Genomic DNA, 22452 nt, shown 5'->3' on the forward strand with positions numbered 1-22452 from the left:
AATTAACACAGGCTCTACAGAAACCCATGGCTGCTGGGGGACAACTGGAACGCTGTGAAGTGTCTACAATGATATTGGTTGCTATCACTTAACAAAATCACTTCCTTTCCATCATGTCCTGTTTTCTCTAACTATTCTAACATCCTTTCCACTACAGTGCCATCATGTATTTGCTCCTCTCTCTAAACTAATCAGGTGCTTACCACTCCTTCCTCTCCCATGCCTGTTATTTATTTAGATATTAAACTACTGAATCTTGAGGCATCTACAATGCTGTGGCTGAATGAATTCTCCACAATACATCCCTTTTCTCGTTCAGGCCTTTGAGCTACTAGACTAAACAGGATTAAATACACACTGATTCTCAAGAAACCATTTTGACATATCACAAAGAAGAAAGAAAAACCTTCACACACTTAATGCTCATTACACAATGCTGCAAAAGCTTTGCATGTTTACATATTTGCCTAACATACCAACTTCAAGTATGTATTTGCCCTAATTGGTCACATGTAAATTCTGCACAAAATGTAACGAAGCAGGATGACCATAGCACAAGCACTTCTACCAAGTTACTTTTGAAGTGGCATATGAGTATTCCTAGTAGAATAGTGCTACTTTAATGTATAGTGTAGTAGTATGCTCTATTTATGTGTAAAAACACACTGATATTATCACCTTGCAATTGCATTGAATTGCATATGAAGCAATGGATATGAGTGTCCATTAACATATGACCCTTTATGGCATTTCAGAATGAATAATTGCTTAGAAAAATATTTCAGCAGTATTCTATTGAACTACGTGTGGGAGATCAGTGTAGGATAACAAAATAAAGATTGCTGAGGAGTTATGAAAGTGTTTTTAAAAAAGAGAAGAAAAACCTAAAGTGTTGCTGTTATTGAAAAATGTACATTATAATATTTTTATTGCTTCATCCTGGTTTTAAAAATACTATCATGCCCAATAAATCTTTCCATTCTTTTATGGACAGCTAACAAACCACATACCTGAAACAAAAATGCTAACTAATGAGCCACATCATATAGCATGTCACTGTCTACTGAGGAATTGACATCATCTATTTTTATTATGTTAATATACAGACCATCAAACACTTACAGACTTCAATATAATACCAGCTAAGCTGCTGCAGTGCATTTGAGCATTTAAAAAACAGAGAAAAGAGCTATTTTACAACCATGGTTTTTTGGTCATCTGGGAAACACCTCCCTAATGCACAATACCATGCAGATAATAATGCTGGAATAAAAGAAGTGATCATCCAAGGTGATCAGAATAATTACAGGACAAAAAGTGTCTCATGATAAACTTGCTAAAATAGATCTATTACAGAGAGCTGAAGAGAAGATGCAGAAAACATTCAGGAAACATTTTAACATGTAAACTTACCACCTAAACTCTTTTTCTTTACAGTTTCCTCTTGGTGCACAAAACCATGCAACTAATGTGAAATACACAGTGACAGGAAAAAATACCATCATCTAAAACCTTGGGGATGATGGATGATTTCCATTTCTAGAAACTAAATTTAGCCTCCCAGTAGGAATCTGCTGCTCCTGCCACTGAATGTCACAGTGTTTCTTTCTCTCAAATTTAGTACTGATACACACAAAGCCACATGACACAGCAAACAGTCACAGATTACAATTTACTTCTCAAATTTTGCATCCTTTACAATTCTTGTAAGCTGAATAAACATATTTTACTGAATAAACTGAAATAAATATTTTATTATTATTAAATTATTAAAATATTATATTTTACTGAATAAAGCTGAATAAACACTCCCTAACACAACAGGGAGCCTGATCTCTGTGCAGTAATGTGATCCCAGTGCATAAACAAGAAAATAACTGGGGGGGGAGGGAAAGAGGGAGGAGGACAGACACGACACACCAACACACCAATTAACAGTTATGCTAACATGCTAACGCTATGTCTCTAAAATGGCTGAGTGAGGATGAAGGAGACATGAAACATTTGAATTTATGTTACTCCCACTGATCTACAGCCTACTTAAGTTAGTATCAGTGTCTAGGTACTGAAACAATAAGCCTCTTGCAAATCATACAATAATTAAGTCTGTCTCATAAGTGACAGATTAGAAAGCTAAGGGTACTACTACTCAAGAGAGAAACATCAGAAGCACTTCTTATGTGGCTTTATGCATATGACAGTGCACACATGGACTCAAGTCCCCCTTGCCCATACACTGCCTGCACCCAACACAAGACACCCCTCTGTGAAAGCCCCAGCTCATGCTGAGCACTTCTCACTCATTGCCAGTACAGAGTGGTCTGGTGTGGAGCACAGACAGACATTTTGAGCCTTTCTGTACTATTCAAGGTCATCATTTCCATAACCGTGTTTTGGGCAAGGGGGGTGTGAACTCAAACAACCAATGGATGAAGTATGCATTTCATTTCTGCAAGTTTGGCTGTGACAGAAACCACCAAGGTCATGTTATACACCAGGAATGATTTTTAAACAATAGGAAGTGCTACTGCTCATACAAAACATTAGCAAGATGGCTGTTTTACAAATAAGACACAGCAACAAATGGTGGTATCTTGGAAGAAAAAAAAAAAGCTAAAATATTAAAACTAATATGGTCTCAACATAAAAATGGCATATATATTAATTAATTTCATGGGATTGGACTGCCAGATGGACTTTATGAATCCACTGAAAAAGATCCACGCTGTAACATTTTCAAGAGAGAATGCTTACCATGGTAGAATAAATTGGAAGTTCTTTAAATGGGTTAACAAGCAACAGTATATCACCAATGTAGGTCTGAAAAAAGAAGATATAATTGCTTTACTAAGTAATAAATTAAATCTTTAAGGATGCTAATGGTTTTCTTCCAGAAAGGATTTTTGGCAAAGCCTCTTAAATCCAGCTATCAACCTATTAAACATGATTTGCAAAATCAGAGCTTTTAATTTCATAACTTTAAATTGAGGTCTAAAATTACAATTCAGACAGCATTAATTATTATTTTTGTAATAAAACTGAGTTATTCATACTGGAAAATTATGCACAGAATTGCACTGCATATATTATTGGTAGATTATTTAAAAGTTAATTTGTCATTTACCATTTATTAAACTACAAAAATGTGAGATGCCTACCACATAAACAAGCTCCAAATGAAATTTTTTATGGGATAGATGACATAATTTAGAAATACTATATTGATTACCCAGAACTGATATATTAAAATTTGTTGCTTGTGGAATAAGACAGAGCAATTGATACATATGAAAGTATTTCTGCATGTGTATGTGTACATGAACATATGTACATGCATATGGAAAAAAAAATCCTTGCTATATTAAAAATAGCAAACCATCAACCAGTTGCAAAGGTGCCAAGATTTTATTATTTCATATTTAAACACTCATATGTGAGCATAAGATTGTAGGTCACCCCTGCTGCTATACTTCTCACTCCCCATAAGTAGTTGCTGCTTTATTATGCTCTTAGAATGCAAAAATGCCAGACCTCTGACTCTGAAGAGGTCAAACAGCAAACCATCACGTGAACAGTCCCAGTCATGTTGCCTTTTTCAAAACTTTTGCCTTTTTTCAAATCTTGATTTGGGGAAATGGAAAATATTGCCTTTCATAGTAAATGTACTATTTTTCTTCTGAAATGCAGTATTTCCTCTCTCTCACCTACTCCAACTTCATTGTTGGGCTTTTCTGCTGAATAGAAATATATTAAGCTTCACAAAACATGAAACAGGAAATGTTCAGTGCTAAGCAGAATTTTGGTTTGGAATTGGAGTCCAAGGACTTTTCCTTCTAAGTCTGAGAACCAACTCACTCAAAGATGCAAGCATTTCCAGCACTGATGCTGACACTCTACCAGAGTACAACGGCTGCTATTGAGCAGAATATTAAGAATCCCTGCCTATAAATTTCCATAAGCTAAGAAGAATGTCCAAGTAGGGTATGAGATCCCCTTAGGTGAAATCTTCACTATTTTAATATAAAAGAAGACTTTATTTTTATAAATACTAAGTTTCTGTGGATCCTCCCAAATTCAGTTAAAGTTATCTGTGTTTGGCATCTTTGAAAGTGGGATAAAGCAAAATAAATACTCATAATAAAATAAGATTTTATCCATGATTCTAAAACCCAGAATTTTTATTATTGAATGCCATAACACCTAGAATTGAAGTTCCCATAATTTCAAAGGTATTCACAGCAACATGCCAATTCCCCATATTCCTTTAGTCTAAACAGTGCAATCAACTTACACATTTAAAAACAATTTGCATGTTTCACATTAACATGTCATTCAGCTGTTCAGTAAGTTAGAAATAAATTATGAATAAGATATGAACAGGGATACTAAAATTTCCAAGTACAGATTTTTCTCCAGAAGTAATCTACGCCTAACCACATGCCTCTCCAGTTTATTGTGACATTACCAGGAAAACCTGCTTTACAAAAATCTTGTTACAATTATTTCATTTGGTATCTAGATGGTTAACATTACAATTAGAAAGTGATTTCTGTAATATAAGAGAGATAAATCTCCCATGCTGAATTCTAAGCTTTTAAAATCTAAATTTCTTTTAAATTTCCAGTATTCATAGTCCCTATTAAAATTAAGATGTTAAAGACGGAAGGATCTTTTGGTGGTTTGAGGAAGATTACATGTGCCCATCGATTTTTAACAATATACTTCCTCTGTGAAATAAACACACATAAATCATATCCAAATTTATCTGAAGTGTTAATCCATTTTTATTTCTGCTTCCCTATATAAACTTGAGAAATTGCGGGGATTACACACACATGTGATCATCGTGACTAATTCAAATATTAGTCATGAGTCCAGGTTACTGTCCAGTAGTTCTGATAATAATCCTATTTTTCCTATTCTATCATTTGGTCTTTTTTGAAAGCTTATTGTCGATAGATGAATAACAACTCACATATATCTGATTATTATTGAAACGCTTCTGAATCTCATAAAGCAGACTGCTGTCTGTTAGCTCACTCAGAGAAGCCAGGTCATCATTTGGAGCTGGAGGCATTAGCTTGATCTAGAAAACACAAATTAGAGAAATAAAGTAACTTCACAACCAATCATTCTGTACTCTAATGTTCTAACCCCCCAAAAAAGTCTAAACTTTGATCATTAGAATTTGCGGGGAAAAAAAGGATTAGGAAACTGGAAAGTTGTCACTCCTCCCAAACAATTTCACATCATTATTCTTAAGCAAGAGAAGAACATAAAGAAATATGATCAATGTTAAGGTGTATAACTGCATGAATCTGATGGGCTCTTAAGAACACAGACCCCTAGTAGGGTGCCATTTGCTGCTCCTGAACCCATAAAGATTCCCAGCTCAAATGCAATTCTTCTGCTCTCTTCATTAAATGTTTATGGCAAAAGAAATCAAGACTATAAAAGTTAATGCACTTGTAAACTATTTATTGTCCAGCATTTAACAAAGCTCTTATACTACTCTTCATCATATCAGATTTATAATTCTATTACAATTTTTCCTTCAGGATAGAAGGAAGTTAATAAGAATTGGGTATCATGTTCTCAAGGAGACCAGAAGAGATTCAGAAGCAGCTACTTTAGCCAAAACTGATGAACAAAATGAGTTTAACTTTTTTGAGATTTAGGAGGAATAACATAAGCTCTGCGAGGCAAAATAAAGGCTAAGGAAAAAAAAAAAAAATTCAAATGACTGAATAGGAAGAAGAAACATTCAGTGATAATGGAAATCTGATTAAAGACAAAATAAACATTGATACATTAAACTATGTACTTATAAATTCTTATCTACACTTAAAATGCAGGCTGAATCCTTTTTTATGTCAGCTGAAAGAAAACCATTTTGTATGTTAGCAGAATACCTAGGAACAGAAACTTATCATGCAAATGATGGTAGAATTATTTGAATTTTTTGTTCAGAGTTAACTAAAATACTCAATGTCTATTTTGAGAACGGACAACGAAGATGAAATTCGTTCTTTCTATTGTTCTGCTTAAAATGAAGGCTCGGGAGAAAAGCAGATACTGCCCTTTTTTGGACAACAAGTCAGCACCCTCAACCTCTGGCAGTGGCGGGAATTCAGTGACAGAAGTAGCAAGCAGACTGGGAGATTTTGGAGGGAACATGGAGTGTGCTTCTAGCAAGGAGAAGACTCCAAAGATCATGGATACTGGTACTTAATACTGGGGATCTGGTCCCAAACTACTGAACTATTGTTTCCATATGTTCAAGGTCTAGGTCAGAAATCATGACACTCTGGGTTCTCTTCCTACATTTGTCAGAGCTGCACTGTGCAATATTGCTAAAGAATTTAATCTTAATGAAATAAGACTAACAATCTCTCTTGTCTCAATGTTTTGAGATTCTTGAAACACGTACATACTCATTCACATGAAATTTTTAGGTGACCATGAGCAAACACTGGGAAGTTTGGAGTCCAAAAAATAGCAGGATTAATTACATATGATTTTGTATCTTCTTGAAATCATGTATCTTTGACCCTATCGGTATTTTTCTCCTAAAAAATTGCAGTACTGAATACCAGTATCAAAATATTCATTGAACAGTCATAAAACAAATGGTATTTCTTACTCTTCTATTTTACCAAGAAGAAACAAAAATGCAGGCCAGACATCACAACACCAGACATCACTAGCCCTTATGACAATCTTGGTTTTTTCTGTTTAAATATTTCACCAGCTTTACCTTCCACAGTCCTCATTTCAACAAAAAATGTATTCTAAACTGGTGGACTCTTTCAAAATGTTACTCTGACTATTCTCCTTTTCCCTGTCTAATTAAAATACTTCCTTAAAATATTAATATTTTCAGGACATACATTGCAAACAAGACAACATACACAGATTGCCTGCCATATTTGCCTGTGTCTTTCTGTCTACCTAGCTTAGAGGTTTATTCCCTACGACGTTAAAGTGAACACAGATTTTCTGTCACACAGAGGATGGTATTTCTTGCTCTTTTTGTTTTTAATCATGGCAGTTGGATGAAAGCCTGGCTACAAAATAAGAATTCCACTTGGAAAAAAAAATAATAAAAAAATTACATTTTGACATTTGTTTTTGATGATGCACATTGGAATAGAACAAAATGAACAAAAGAATTCCAAGAACTTTTTCAAGTGTCTTGTAAAGGGAAAGCAGATGAATGACAGAAACCTGTGGCCCTCTTCCCTTATAGTGTGCTCACCTGGCTTGCAGGGACAAAGCAGGCAGAGGTCTTCACTATATTCCCTTATGTGCTACCAAAACTCAGAACGCTTGTGCCACAGAATGAGCTTCTCTTAGAATCATAGAATCGACTAGGTTGGAAAAGACCTTTAAGATCACCATGTTCAACTGTTACCCCAGCACTGCCAAGACCACCATGAAACCATGTCAGTAAGGGCCTCATCTACACTGGTTTTGAATGCTTCCAAGGATGGTGATTCCACCACTTCCCTGAGCAGCCTGTTCCAATGCCTGATTACTCTCTCTGTGAAGAAATTGTTCCTAATATCCAGTCTAAATCTTCCCTGGCGCAGCTTAAGCATGTTACCTCTTGTCCTATCTCTTGTTACTTGGAAGAAGAGACCAACCCCCACCTCACTACATCCTCCTTTCAGGTAGTTGTAGAGAGCAATAAGGTCCCACCTGAGCCTTCTCTTCTCCAGGCTAAACAACCCCAGTTCCCTCAGCTGCTCCTCAGAAGACTTGTGCTCCAGAACCTGCATCAGCATCACTGCGTTTCTCTGGACCTACTCCAGCAACTCAATATCTCTCTTGTAGTGAGGGGCCCAGAACTGAACACAGCGTTCCAGGTGTGGCCTCTCCAGTGCCAAGTGCAGGGGGGATGATCACTGTCCTGGCCCTGCTGGCTATGCTATTGCTAATACAGGCCAGGATGCTGTTCGCCTTCTTGGCTGCCTAAGCACAAGCTGGCTCATGTTCAGCAGCTGTCACCCAGGTCTTCTTTTGCCAGGTAGCTTTTCTTCATCTGTCTCTATAAAGATTAAACCTATACTAGGCTGGATACAAATGTCTTAATTTGTAAATAAAAGGGTTTGGATTTGAGCACTGCTCTGGGATTCTCCATGTTTTCTGAATTGCTACCACACTCCTTGCACATTCTTTGCTCATGCCAGCTAGCACTCCTGCAGACAATATGCGGATATCATTCAGGTCATATGTCAACAGTTATTTCCCACTGGCTATTTGGGCATGGCCTCAAATTTCTCTTATGGATGTGCACTGACCCACCCCACATAACCTTTTGCCTAAACAGGTCCTGACTTTTTTTAATTTCATAATCTAGGTATAGGCAAAGATGCCAACAGATAGATGGTTAGAGATGTGAAGGGCTCAGTTAAACTCCAAGTAAGGAAATTGAAATCTTTCATCAACTTTTTTTTTTCCTATGAAGTTTAGGATGTAGTGATTCAGCATTTTCTATCAGACTCTGCATCAAAATTAACAGCTCAATGAGCAAATAAATCCTACAGAAAAAACCCATCTGAATGCGTTAAACAACCAATTTTACTTGGTAGTAAACATTCTTTTTGTTATTAATAACTTATTTCTGTGCACCTTCAAATTCTGTTCTTCTCATCTGTTTTTCTGAGCATACAGGTGAGTTTTCTGGTTTTTCACCTCAATGCATGCATCTGGCTATCATATTGATTGCACGATGCATATTTTATGAGACAGAAAAATAGCCATAAGTACAGCATAAGGTCCAATATAACTATGCCTCTGCAAGTTACTAAGTTTTGAGATTTTTGTAATGCTATCAATGAAGATTCCTATTTACTCATTTAAATTACATAAACAGCATTCTCATATAATATTCTCTAATGATTTTTATTTTCTTACATACTTATGTCACTGAAATAAGTAAGTATTCTAGCTCTTGTGTGTAATACTATGATATACACAGTTGTCCCTTGTGTATGTGGTAAATGATACTGAAACAATCAAAAGGGCATCAGGGGATACTCTATCATTCAGTTCATATGGCCAACAATATGTAAACAAGAATTATAAGGCAAAAGACAACATATTTTTATTTTTTTTAAGACCCAATTAAGAAAAAGATTTAATCTATAGTTGTTTATAGCATGAAGCACGGTTCCAGGCCAGTAATTTCAATCTGCTATCAGAAAAAAAGCCTTCTGAGCTGAGGGGAAGAGAAATTGCCAGCTATCATAAAATTCTGGAAATTATTCATATTGCTTTCTTTGTTTGGCAGCACAGACCTTGACATTACAGATGATCAAAGAACATCTTTTACCTAGGAAAAAGCAAAAGCTAATACAAGCCAAGAGAGACCCCAAATGCTTTATCAACGTAGTCATTTGATCCCCATCTCTATGCTTCATGTAATAAAAATCTTACTTCATGAGAAATAATATTTTGTTAAGGCTCTTTTTCATAATTTTTGCAACTAAAAAACCTTGAGGCTACATATAAATTTGAGCTGCTAGTTTTCTCAAAGCCAAAAAAGTTACTAGCTTTCTCTATTAAAAATGCATTTTTCAGAGGTAATAAGATGAAATTTTCCCCTCTGATCCCTCAATAAAGGCCTAATCTGCATGCCATATCGCTTAAGAATGTATGATGTTTCTGACACAAAGCATATGAAATATCATGCTGATCTATTTCAATAATATATGATCATAAAATCCAAGTAATGACTCCACATATCCTATTGAAGAATTAAACAGAACATGATTACTTTGAGTGTAGTTTGGAACACAACTGGTAAGAATAAAAGATCGTGAAACTCATTAGAATTAGCATACCCAAGGGCAGGGATAGCGGGAAGAAGTTGTTCAAAGCTTTCCTTTGGCATCAGCACTAAATAAAAATTTTAATTCCCAAGTTGTGAAAGTAAAAAAAAAAAAAAAAAAAAAAAAGATGTTACTTGGAAATATAATCTCTCAAAAATAATATGTACATATTATGTACACAAATATGGATATGATATGTATATATCTACAGTTCATAATGCATGGCAAGTAGTATAGAACACACTCCCTGTATTTCCAGGGTCACAATTATGTCACTTCACAAAAGAAAAAAGTTCATACTTTCATTTGTCAAAATATGGGAATTCTTTAGTTTACTAAAATTAAAGAGTTTCCTGAAGTGATTAAACTATTTTACCCTCTTTCGTTTTTAAGAGCTAAAGCTCATTAAGCCCTTAACAACTGAAAAGTTCTGTTAATCTACGATTTTTTTTTTTTTTAATGCAACCAGTCGTTTAAAAACACACTGAAACAGCACAGTTTCTAACTTATCCCCTGTTAGTGCTGATTTCCCAGATAGCACTGTTCCTGTCCATTCTTCTCCAAGGGAGTATCACTTCTTTTTCAGCAACTGCAGATACTGGGCAAGGTTTGTAGTTTTTACTGCTTCTAAAATTCCTTCTAGCTCATGCAGAGCAGAATTTCACACAGCGTTTTCTGCAGAAATTTCTCAGCTAATAGAGCTAAAAGCGATTCACCATTAATTCCCCTGTCTTGTCTTTGAATTGTAACTACTGTGGGAAGTTCCACTGAAGTATGATGCAACAGCAGAAGAAGTAAAATTTTTTAAAATCTGCCCTGGGACCCTGAAGTGACTCTAAATCATGGTGGAGGACAAATCTCTCAACACGATCTCTGGTTGCTCTTTCTCATCTGGAACATTAGGTGTTCTTCTCCCAGTCAGTTTCTGCAAATGTTTTACTGCACAAAACTATAAGGCAAAAGTTTAGCTTCAGGATTATGAAAATCTGAATAACTTCAGTGTCCTGGGTTGGAAATCCGATGGGGTTTCCCCACACAGGTTTTTTTGCGGGAGAGTTACCCAGAAGGCCCAGATCGCTGCTCAGGTCAGGCTGGGTATCAGTTGGCAGGTGGTGAGCAACTGTATTGTGCATCACTTGTGTTTATTGTTTTCTTTCCCCTTTTAGTTTTATATTCTTTCCCCTTGCTATTTCACTAATCATTATTATCATTGATGGTAGCAGTAGTGGTTTTGTATTATACCTTAGTTACTGGACTGTTCTTATCTCAACCCGTGCGATTTACATTCTTTCGATTCTCCTTCCCATCCCTCTGGGAGCAGGGAGGGGGAAATAGGAGGGGTGTGAGCAAGTGGCTGCATGGTTCTGAGTTACCAGCTGGGCTTAAACCACGACATTTAGCTAAGTCTGCACCAAAAGGGAGTCAAGCAGAAGAAAGTATATATGTTCTTGTCCACACTTCTGTTGAACATCTAGAAGAAAGTGACAGCCTCAGCAAGACCCCAGGGTCCCACTCTTTTCCTACAGTTATATTCCTCTTAACAGGGTTGCAAGCATTTACTTTTCTGACCAGCAGTGCTTCTCTTTTAGATTTACTGTGTTTTCATCACATTACTGCACAGTCAGCAAGGCCAGAAATTGTATGACATGAAAACAAGATGTAAGCCAAGTGCAAAACATTTTGTGGTATCTTCTGACTGAATAGGGAACTCAGTGCACTATAGGATTCCAAAGATGAGGAATTTCAGAGATTAACTCGTATGATTGACATATGAACTTAGTGATTGATCTCATATGATCAACACGCTCCTCTGAAACGTATTCAAAAAAAAGCAGTGGAGTGTGCATGCTTCTGCCAAGGCAGTTATGCAGTGGTTTTTTAATTAACATGGTTTAAATGTAATCAGTATTTTGCTCCTTTGTCATGCTTCAAATTCACAGTAAATTAATTTAAATGGAAATTCTCCCCTCCACTCCCCAATTCTAAAGTAGGGAGGGGGGGAGACTGTTTGTGGTTTGGGGTTTTTTTTGCTTTATTTTTTTTTAATGCCTAAATACTTCCGGAATATGCGTTTCCCAACTGCATATAAGAGAAAATAAAACCCCTTGAACAAAAACCAACCAAACAAAAAAACCCCCTAACAATATTTCAGCCCTAAACATTCAAAGTTAGGGCATGCTAGTTTTACAAACAACAAATAATTGCCTCCTTTTGCATTCACCATTCACCCTATATACTGAATGAGATTGTGATCCTGTGGAGAAAATTGTAAAGGGTATCAAAATAATCATTGCCTGTATCGTAATGCATTAGCACAAGAAAAGAAGTTTACACTGCAGCTGTAGATCTGGCAATTCCTATCTTGAAATTACAGTCACTTATTTCGCAACTTAATATTCCTTAGACTTTTTTTTTTTTTTTTTTGCAGTCTTCTAGGTTGTGTTTCATTTTGGATTGTTTTAATCTGAAGTTGGGGATAAGAGCACTTTGGGCAGCACTAACAGTTCTCCCTCCCCTGTTGTGAACCATTAATAGAATTTGAGGAGCCCTGAGCCCCTCTGACTGCCACAGCCCCAGACCTGCCACCAGTAGCTGGCAGGAAGCAGCTGTTCAATTTGCAGAGAGCGAATTCTTTGCAGGGCCAGACTGATTGCTGGGAGTGATCAAGGAGACAAGGCTCCACAGTGCAAACGATATTGCTGTGTAGTGAAGGGAAAAAAAATTACTGTGGCCTTCAGCTTCATTAAGTTTACAATTTCCAGACCCAGGCACTAACAAACATTTCAAGAAACTGCATGCCGTTACCTGTTCAAGTTTGGTTGTAATGTTCGCAGTGACATTTTCAGATGCACTGTCCTGAGATTGCTGCTTACATAAGCCTTTAGCTGCATCTTTAAACATGGTATCTTTCTCCAGCAAACTGTCTTGCTTGGCAATTGGTAAAGCCAGGGGATTGCTACAAAGAGAATCAATAAAGCAATTAGACTCCTCCTGAAGATGTCAGACAAATAAAAGATTGCCAAATGTGCACGGCACAAACACAGAAATGAGATACAATTCAGGGCTGAGACATGAGTTCTTGGTCCAAGTACAAAAAAGAAATTGGTGAGAAATAAACTGTTCACATAGGTTGGTCTGTTCCCAAAGACACAGAGCAAAACACTTTGATTTAAAATTCACCTTTATGCATGTCTTTTCTGAAGCAGAACTGAGACAGACAATGAGAATATGCATGAGTCTGCTTTTGACAGCACTAGGCTGGCAAATCAATAGCCAATTTTGAAACTGAATTTAAAATACACAATTAACTTACACAACACTGTTCTAAAAAATCATATGTTTTTAAAATAATTCAATACAGATATTGCCATTGCGGTTAATAAAATTAAATTACACCACTTTTTAGCTTATTTTTAATCGGGCAATATCCAAGACATATTTTATGATCCAAAGCTGCTCTGAATTTGTGATATGCTAAATAAAAAATCAGACAAGCAAACAGCGGACTCCTGAAACGATACAGAATACTCTTCATTTCACATACAAATTAAGCCTACTCTTACACACATTCCCTACTGACACTTCAGGCCACATCACACTTATGAAAAACAACAATGCCAAAATCTTGAATGATTTTGGCAGTGTTGTACATCCAGAGGAATTAGCAAGGAATGAGCCCCAGGAGTTGATAACACAAACATATTATAGAAGAATTGTCTGGACTCTGATAGTGCAAATGACACAATCCCATGGAGCGTACCACAGCTCCTTGTCAAAATGTGCACATAATTTCTTTGAAAAGAAATATGGGCTCAATGTGGGAATGCAGGAATAGGGTATTCCACTATAGGATAAAACCCATATGTCAAACTTAGCTTAAAAAAACCCCCTAATTTTTACTCTAAATTACTTCAGTTTGATCACTCATTATAATAAAGCCAGGATTATAAACACAGTTGACTCAAATTAAGTGATGGAGTACCCATAGCTAACACTGATTTCAATACAGGATAAGAACTGCTGTTGGAAACAGAACTAAACATAGTTTTGTTTCCAACAGTACATTTCCAAAACACATAGCTTTAGAAAAAACCAGTTCTAAGCAGAGACAAAGCACCTTCTAAGTAGAATTCATTGGAAAACAAGTCAAAGTAGTTTCCTGTTGAATAAAAGATACAGAAACAAAACCTTTCTTTTGATGAAACCCTCTGTTGGCAAACACTGGAAGAATTAGTTTCAACATTTTGTAAAGGAATATACAAAATATTCTTTCTAATTATGTTTTGTTTTAGACATTTTAACGTAAAATGTCTAAAGGAACACTAGTAAAAACAAAAATTTCATGTTACTTTGATTTAATTGACCTAAGATTGTTTTGTCATATATTTGTTTATGTCACATGGACAAAAGATTCAAGAGCCAACTGTTTTTGCCTTTCTTCTTGATTTGGACAGAAAAGCCATTATTCAACTATTTTTGTGAACTTGGCAATTAGATGTCATAGAATAAGCTACATCAGTAATTAGGCTGTAGATGAAATGAAATAGCTGTGACACCCACAAGCAGAAATGACTAATACTGATTAGCATTTTACCCAGACTCAGAATTGAACAATATATAATTAAATTATTTTTTTTTCTTTTTGACTAGTCTTTTGCTATTATCCAAAACTGCTCAAATCCCTTAGATATGAATTGTTTTAAAGATTTAATCACAAAGAGAAGAAAAATTTAAAGGAAGGTGTAAGAAAAGTGAATTCAAATATTAAAAACCCATGCAGTGCCACTTACAGCTTTTTATTATTTATGTGATATTTCTTTTAAATTATGAAGATTGATTTTTTTGCTGCAAAGTTAAACCTTAGCCGTTTAACCTTACCACTTTGTGTTAACTATACAACACACATTAGAAATACTTTTTGAAATTCAGCTGTAAACTCCTCACAACCAACTAAACTTTTCAGATGTCACAAAAGAGAAGTAGACTGTAAATCACAGCAAAGTGTGGGGAAAAAGGTTGCCTACTATATCCACAGATGCATTTTGAACTTAAGAGGACAATGATAACATGTCTTAACAGGCGTGTTCCATGTACTGATGTACAGGATGTTAGCCTATACATTATGTGCATTTGTGAGACATTAATTGGATTTTATGTGATGGAAATGCTGACACATAATTCACATTACAACAAAAATGTGAATGATTACAAGAAATTAAAAACGTATTAAAATTACTCCAACAGTTCACTATGACTCAGGTGCAAGAAGACACTATGAAAAATAAAACAAAACGAAGTACAGTGTTTCCAGAAAACAGTGGCTTTTTAGAAAAATATTTCTATAAACATTTATACGTATTTCTATTAGTCACAATATGAAGTCAAGCAATGTCATTGAAATTGAACTACAAGACAGCATAAGGGAAGATTTTATGTTAATGTAGGCAAGTAGATTAGCATGAACTGTCTTCTTTAATGAAAATTAATGGATAATTAATAGATAATTAACCACAAAGGGAGATTTAAGCCAAAATAATGTTGCGTAATAGACAGGAAACAGAGTTATCTAGGGTAATCTTATTTGAACAAGGTAGGACTGTTGCTACTGGCACATCTAACTGGGAAAAAATCCTCCATGTTATATGGAGGAATAATAATTTTCATTTTAATGTGTATACACTGTCATATATTGAATTAATTTGAAATTTTGTGGAGGGTTGTTTGGTTTTGGTTTTTAGGTAAACTGAGATGGCTGATATCCTTTAGCATGTCGTTGTTTTTTAAGAAAAAAGCTCTAATACAAAAATACTGGGAGATAATAAAAATTATCATCAATACTGGAAACACTACTGCAGCTTCTAAATAGGTAGATTTTATAAAAAGAATTATATCAAGGCAGATTTTGCAATGACATTTTCATGGGCTTTTTGAGCTTATAGCTTTTGTTGGAGAGAACTTCCATTACTGTAATCCTTCCACAGGCAATTCCAAGATCCTCCAAACAACTTCTAAACCAGTTAACATCTGTAAAATGCATAATCTTGGAAATTTCAGTCTAAAAAAATTTAGAAAGGTACATAACAGAAATGGATTAAACACTAGAAGAGTGTTTGAAACCACTAGAGTAATTGAAATGCAAGTTGCTACATACATGGAAATGCTCTGTAAGAAAAATGTAGTCTTTTTTCTGCTTTCTTGTCTCGAACACATTTATGTATATTTTATTTCACTTTCTCCTACTGATTTTGAAACATCCATTACTATAATTAGTATTTACTTACTTAAATATGTATCAGAAAATATCTACTGTGATTAATTTAGCATTACTTTGACAATAAATTCCTTATTGAGAGTGAGCAAGGCAGCTCAGTGAGCGCCAGCTAGGGCCAATCCACAACAGTTACCTTCCTAGTCCACGCCTCCTAATCAGATACAAAAAAACACTCAGTAGCTCAGTAGAAAAACTAGGAAAAGATATTCTAATACAATTAGTGCTTCAGAATAACAGGAATTCATTTGGATTAACCCAATTCTTGCCTAAAGGAAACCAGGTCTGCTTGATAACCTAGCATAACACAAACATACTGACTGCTAAACTTTCTTCTACCTATGATACTGACCTTCCATTCATCTTTTCACAGTGTTCTTCCACAGATCAACATTGTAATTTAATTGAGAATCAGCAAAATTAGGTTTGCTGACAGAGCGGATGCTATTCATACTTGTTTGTCCATAATTTTTGAGTCTGTTTTTGAATATTGTTCTCTTCAGAGAGATGGCCACAACAGAGTTATATAAACTTTTGTCAAAGTTATCACCTCAGTTTAAACATGCTTCTTTATGTCAGGAGAGTTCATGGAGAATGGACACAATGTAGAATAAAGCAACAGTAAATGTGGGTTATTGTTGTGCACTCCTCTTTGCAGCAATAAAAAAATTTGGTTTGGTACACAAGAATAGCACAGACATTCTTTATTATCCTATCCTATCACACATTTCTCCATAGACTCCTTTGACAGAACGTGAAGGATGAAACTCTTTGCTTTCAATACTAGCCATTGAAAAGGTAAAAATTTCGTTGAAACCAGTCATCTAGTCTGCCTCTCTGATAGGTAGCCTGGAGGCACTCCAGAGGATGATTCAGTATATCTTAAGAGTATGTCTACTATAATTTGGAAGAACAACTGTCTGTAAGGTTTTGTTTTTCACTATCGAACAAGCATGCTACTACAGAGCTGAGACAACTACCTTTGAAATGCCACCTGATTTTCAGGTAACTAAAAATTAAGATTAGTGGATTTCTTAGGAAAATGGAACTCTGCAAACAGTGTGGTATATTTCACTTGCAAAATTCCACATTTTCAGAAGTGATAGCTGAGTCATGCATGGGCAAATACACTAATACTTTTGCCTTTCAAGAGCTTTCCCATCTCAGAATTCCTGGCTGGCCAGCAGGTTTGCTGATACTCTCCTGCACTGAGAGCTAGTGAGTGCAAAGCTCTAGCTTAGGAAGTCTCTAAACCTAAGATTGCTGAAAGTCTTGAGAGTATGCCAATGTGAGTGGCATTACTTCAAGCTTACTGCATCCTTATAATTGCACCCCAGCTATTTGCAAAGTCAGTGCACACAGCTAAACAGATCTTTGCTTTGACCTAGTACTGTGTTCTCATGTAGGCACCACCAAACTAGCTGCAGTCACACACTTATTGCCAATAGATTTTAAAGCGGTTACTCAGTCCAATTCCATATGTAAATCCATTTTCTTTGTTTTTCCATTTAGAGAACTTTGCTTTTTGAAAACTTTCAGTGAAGTTCTTTGCATATAGCAGATTTGTATTATTGTCATATACATGGTCACTATATAGAAAACTCTCAAAAAGTAGCTCTCTTTATCCATGTATTTCAGGAAGGACAGAGTAGAGAAAGATCTTTAGACCATTTCTACTGTGTGCAAGTCATGTATTCCAGAGGTTGATGGGTTTTACTACCAAAGAACACTACAGTATGTGCACCACGGCATAAACTTCTAGAATACGAAACACATGGAAATGCATCACGTAGATGCAAGAACAAAAAATAAAGTTCCCCCAAAAGTTCTCTAAAACCTTTAAGAATAACTCTTTAACAAGGCATCATTGCAGAGTTACAGGAATGACTTACCTTCTACTCCTGACATTACAACTTTTGTCAATAATTTAAAATAAAGGTTTTCTTTATGTTTGAGAATCTAAAGCCTTAGTTTCATGCCTCAAAATTCACATTTTTCACTTAAAAGACAGTTGAAGGCCACATAAATTTCTGGAGTATGATCCAAGTTACTGAAACAGTGGGTTAGTCTAGAGGACTGTTTATTTCATAAGGAATTAACAAATTAATAAGAATTTAGTAATTCTATAAGCATTAGTGTCCTAAACCCAACCACGTACACTAGCAACTACAAATCATGAAGCAGAAACAATGCACTATGTTTACCATTCATGAAATATGCAATCTTTACTAAATATAAACATATCCCATGGAATTATGAATTCAACAGATTGACCATTTCGTGACAGTTGTTCATTTCTTCCAGATTTTAATGTATACAAATATATCCTGCAGACCATAAATTATAACTATTATGAACTGGAAAAGCTTTATAAGAGTTTGGGTTTGGTTTTTGTTGGCCTGTTTTGGGGTGTTTTTTTCCTCATCCTCCAGCGATTGTTTCAGAAAAATTAATGTCAATATTTGACACACTTATGCAACCAACATGCTTCAAATTTGTCCAAAAATGGCAGTTGAATACTGTATAAAGACATTATCTGTACCTTTTAAAATTCTCATGGACCACAGTATCTGGAAATGAAAATCTGAGAAATCAATGTCTTGCACTACCAAAAAACTGCCATTAACGTTTCATATCTATTTTACACCTCTTTCCACACACCCATGACAGTCTTCTCTTAAGATTCACAAGAAAATACAAAAGATCAAAATTTACAGTTTAAGAAACAGATGGACTCTTCAATTCAATACCAAATTTTAAGTTCACACTGCTAAAATCTACTTAACTCCACTTGAATTTTAAGCAGTACAACTCTAACTACAAATTTGTAACTGCTTGGAGCTGTATCATTTTATCTGTGATTGCACATATTATTTTTATTTTCAGGGGTTGTTCTTGCTTCTCTCATAGGCAATGGTAGCTTTACTACAATACTCCTATCTGCCTTAATAAAAGGTTGTTTGGATCTACAGTATTAACCCCTAACAAATCTTCTAGGGCAACCCCAGATAATTTTACTGGCAATTATAACAATGTATTTTATTACTCATAAATACACTATACTTATAGAATTAAGGTTGGCAAAAAGAGGTGGGAGATACAAACACAAAAGATTATTTGGTAGATTTCCAAGATAAAAGAGTTACTTAACTCATCAAATGGCACAGAATCACACAATCAGAATGGTTTTGGTTGGAAGAGACTCTAGAAGACATGTGGTCCAACCTCCCTGCTCAAGCAGGGACAAGTAGAACATGGTCCCAGGACCACGTCTGTGTGGACTCTGAATATCTCCAAGGACACACAGACCAGATTCACAGATTGACAAACACATTTCAAATTATAATCCGGCCTCAGTGCATTACTCTTGAACAACAGAAACACTTACAGTTTATTGGAAATTGTGGGCAGATCATGGATAATCTCTTCATATGGCTCTTCTTGAGATAAAGTAGAAACAGCTAAGGGGTCTTTCATTTTTTCCTCCCAAACAATTTCAGCCTTCAGAAGCATTTCCTCAATAAACTCAGAAGCTGCAACATCTAAGATATTGAAATACCAAGATATCAGACAAAGAAAACAGGGCAGAAAAGCTCCTTTAAATTCAACTCTCCAGATAAGATTAAGCATCCAGCTAGATAAAATGGATTGCTCAGATATTGATCCTAAAATAATACTTGAAATTAGTGGGAGAGCAAAGGCAAAGTAAATTCAGTATGAAATTAAGCTGTCGTTTGTAAAACATCAAAACTATTCTCCCTTGTAGTGAACCTATTGAATTATTGTTCAATAATTCATAGGACTTCAGGAAAAAAACACAACTGTTTTCAACTCTGCATTTCAATGAAAACATGTACTTAAATACTTTTCGAACCTTTTACATTTCTTACAAACTAGATTTATATGTCTTGGACATATGAAAGTGCTGAAATCAGTTGTGTTTACAGACCAGAAATACAGTTAACTCCACTGTACCAAAAACATACTAAATGTGGTTAGCTAGCTATATTGTTAGATTATGTCAGGTAGGTCCATAGCCTTTTTTACAAATACAAACTGGAATGTATCTAACCACAAACAACTTCTCTGAGGTTAAGTATCATGAAGTTCCCTGCGAATGTATTCATAGGTGGTGCATTATTTGAAGCATAACATATTTTGCATTATTATGCAAAGGAAGTTTCTCCTCACAATCTGTCAGATTCTATTTTCTACATTACTGAGTTCTTTCTTCATTTTATCCTACGCAGAGAAGGTTGAACAATCATGTTTCTTCTTTTTCATACTGCTCTCTAGCATTACTGACATCAGCTCTGCTTTGATCACTGCATTAGACCAGTTGATCTGAACCTTCCAACCTAATGTAGTCAATAATTCTATTATCTTTAGAGACAACACTTCAGCTCCCTGTGGCTATCTGGTCTAAGAAGGTGCATTCTTCTGTGGAAACAACAGGGGTTACACTTCAAAACTGGATGGTGAACTTGTTTTCAGTCAACAGCTATAGAGATACCAGTTCATGAAGCTATGTACTATCATCAGTTGAGACAGAGAAAGGAAGTCAGTAAGAAGTCACCAAGGAAGTATAAATGCAGCTACCACCAAGGCACTGAAGAACTTACAAGGAAGAAACATAACTAAAAATAAACAGGGAATGCAACAAGTGGAAGAACATGCTATCGCTTGATATGACGTCCTGCATGATCATGACTAGCAGTTCACAGAAAAACATATATACACACATGAATATGTGTATATAACCCTACACACTATATAAACTATATGTATACACATATATATGTGTGCCTCTGTGTGTATAACTAAGAAAGCAAGAAGGGAAGAAAACAGCGTCACAGTAACTTGTACATACATAATATACATAATTTTTCACCTACCTGAAGGCTTCTCATTATTGCAGTTAAGAAGATTGGGATTTGCCCAGTGCATCAAAAGCAGCTTCACAAGGTTGGTCTAAAATGAGCAAAACCAAAGGTGTTTGAAATGGCAGAAGTAGGACAGGAGCAGTATGCCTATCATTCAGTTTATTCATTCCTTCCTGTACTAGCTGAAATAATAAAATAAACCACAGACAACACCTCCAAAATGCCATCTTATGCAATCACTGTACAAATTTGTATAAATCATGAGGCAGAATAAAATACAGTTCTTGTATGATTTCAGTGTACCCTCAGCCTAACTCCACTCCCTCCATCTTTACACATGTAAACAGATCCCTATCAGTACAGAAAAAACCTTGCCCTCCCTCACCTCCTATCATAACTTAGATCACAAATATTTCTTTGTGCCTAACTAATTCAACAATTGTGTATCATCACTGCCAAAGGGACTCAGAACCATCATGGAAGTAAGTCTGTTCACTGCCAGTAGTAGAAATTGGCACATTTATTTTATGCTTACCAAATCCATTTAACATATTAGTAAGGGTAGCAATTATAGTACAGTAGATTAAGGTAGAGTATCATATAATGAAAGAGTCTAAAATACATTTTTCAATTACTACAAGGATGCTGCTAGCACCTGTTTGTAGTGAGCTCTTCTACCAACTGAACCAAAGTTTTTAGAGATATTTCTTTATCAAAGGCTGTAGTAATGTCTATCTACCCTGATAAACTGGTTGGTCAGAAAGGAGTAAGAAATTGTGCAAGGAGCAAAAAACACAATTAGAATGTGAACACAGAACTCAACTAAATGAGAGAACTGTTTGCAGTTTTGTATATATGCTAATTATATATGCAAGTATAAATTAACAAACAGGGTGGGATGGGATGAGCACAGGGGAAAATAAGCTGTTCAGAAAAAAAAGGATTATTCAGAGCAGAAGAAAGCAACAGATAAATGAGACGTGAATTGGAAGGCAGCTAAGGGAAAGGATAGAAATTTGGCACAAAACCAAGCACTAAATAAATAAATAAGTAAAGGCTAACCAGAAAAGAAATTATAATAAAAATAATAAAACTCAGTATGAAATCAGTACACAGGAGACAACTTACTACAAAAGACCAGGATAAGAAGGATGAGTTAAATGCAAAAAAAAAAAAAAAAAAAAAAGAACCAGCAAAACCCCCAAGCTTCTAATCACAGAAAGCCAGGAAAATATCGTTACAAATTTCTGTATAAAAAAAGAGATTTTGATCTCCTCAGCTTTCTAATGCTGGCTTTCCATTCTGTCAGTAACAGCAGGAAATTCAGCAAACTGTAGAAGCAGGGAGGAAGCCATAACAGGTTTATTTCCAAATCCAATTAGCCTTGCTTTCAACTGAGAACTCTCAACATATATGTCCCTGTGTTTTTTCATTATGAAAAAAATGGAACCTGCTTAATCATTGA

At 35.5% G+C, this 22452-nt stretch overlaps 1 protein-coding gene across 5 annotated transcripts in view; it reads right to left on the reverse strand.

Annotated features, from left to right (window-relative positions):
* The window catches only part of MYO16 (myosin XVI), a 391786-nt gene that overhangs the window by 177300 nt on the left and 192034 nt on the right, over positions 1-22452 (reverse strand). For all 5 annotated transcript variants that reach the window (XM_030476550.1, XM_030476548.1, XM_030476549.1 and 2 more), the window contains exons 8-12: positions 21000-21075; positions 19493-19646; positions 12642-12792; positions 4976-5086; positions 2755-2820 (exon numbers count right to left, since the gene is read on the reverse strand). In XM_030476550.1, coding sequence (XP_030332410.1) covers positions 2755-2820; positions 4976-5086; positions 12642-12792; positions 19493-19646; positions 21000-21075 — 558 coding nt within the window. The remainder of the gene's footprint in view (positions 1-2754; positions 2821-4975; positions 5087-12641; positions 12793-19492; positions 19647-20999; positions 21076-22452) is intronic.

Source organism: Strigops habroptila, chromosome 2, assembly GCF_004027225.2.
Source record: "Strigops habroptila isolate Jane chromosome 2, bStrHab1.2.pri, whole genome shotgun sequence".
NCBI lineage: Eukaryota > Metazoa > Chordata > Aves > Psittaciformes > Psittacidae > Strigops > Strigops habroptila.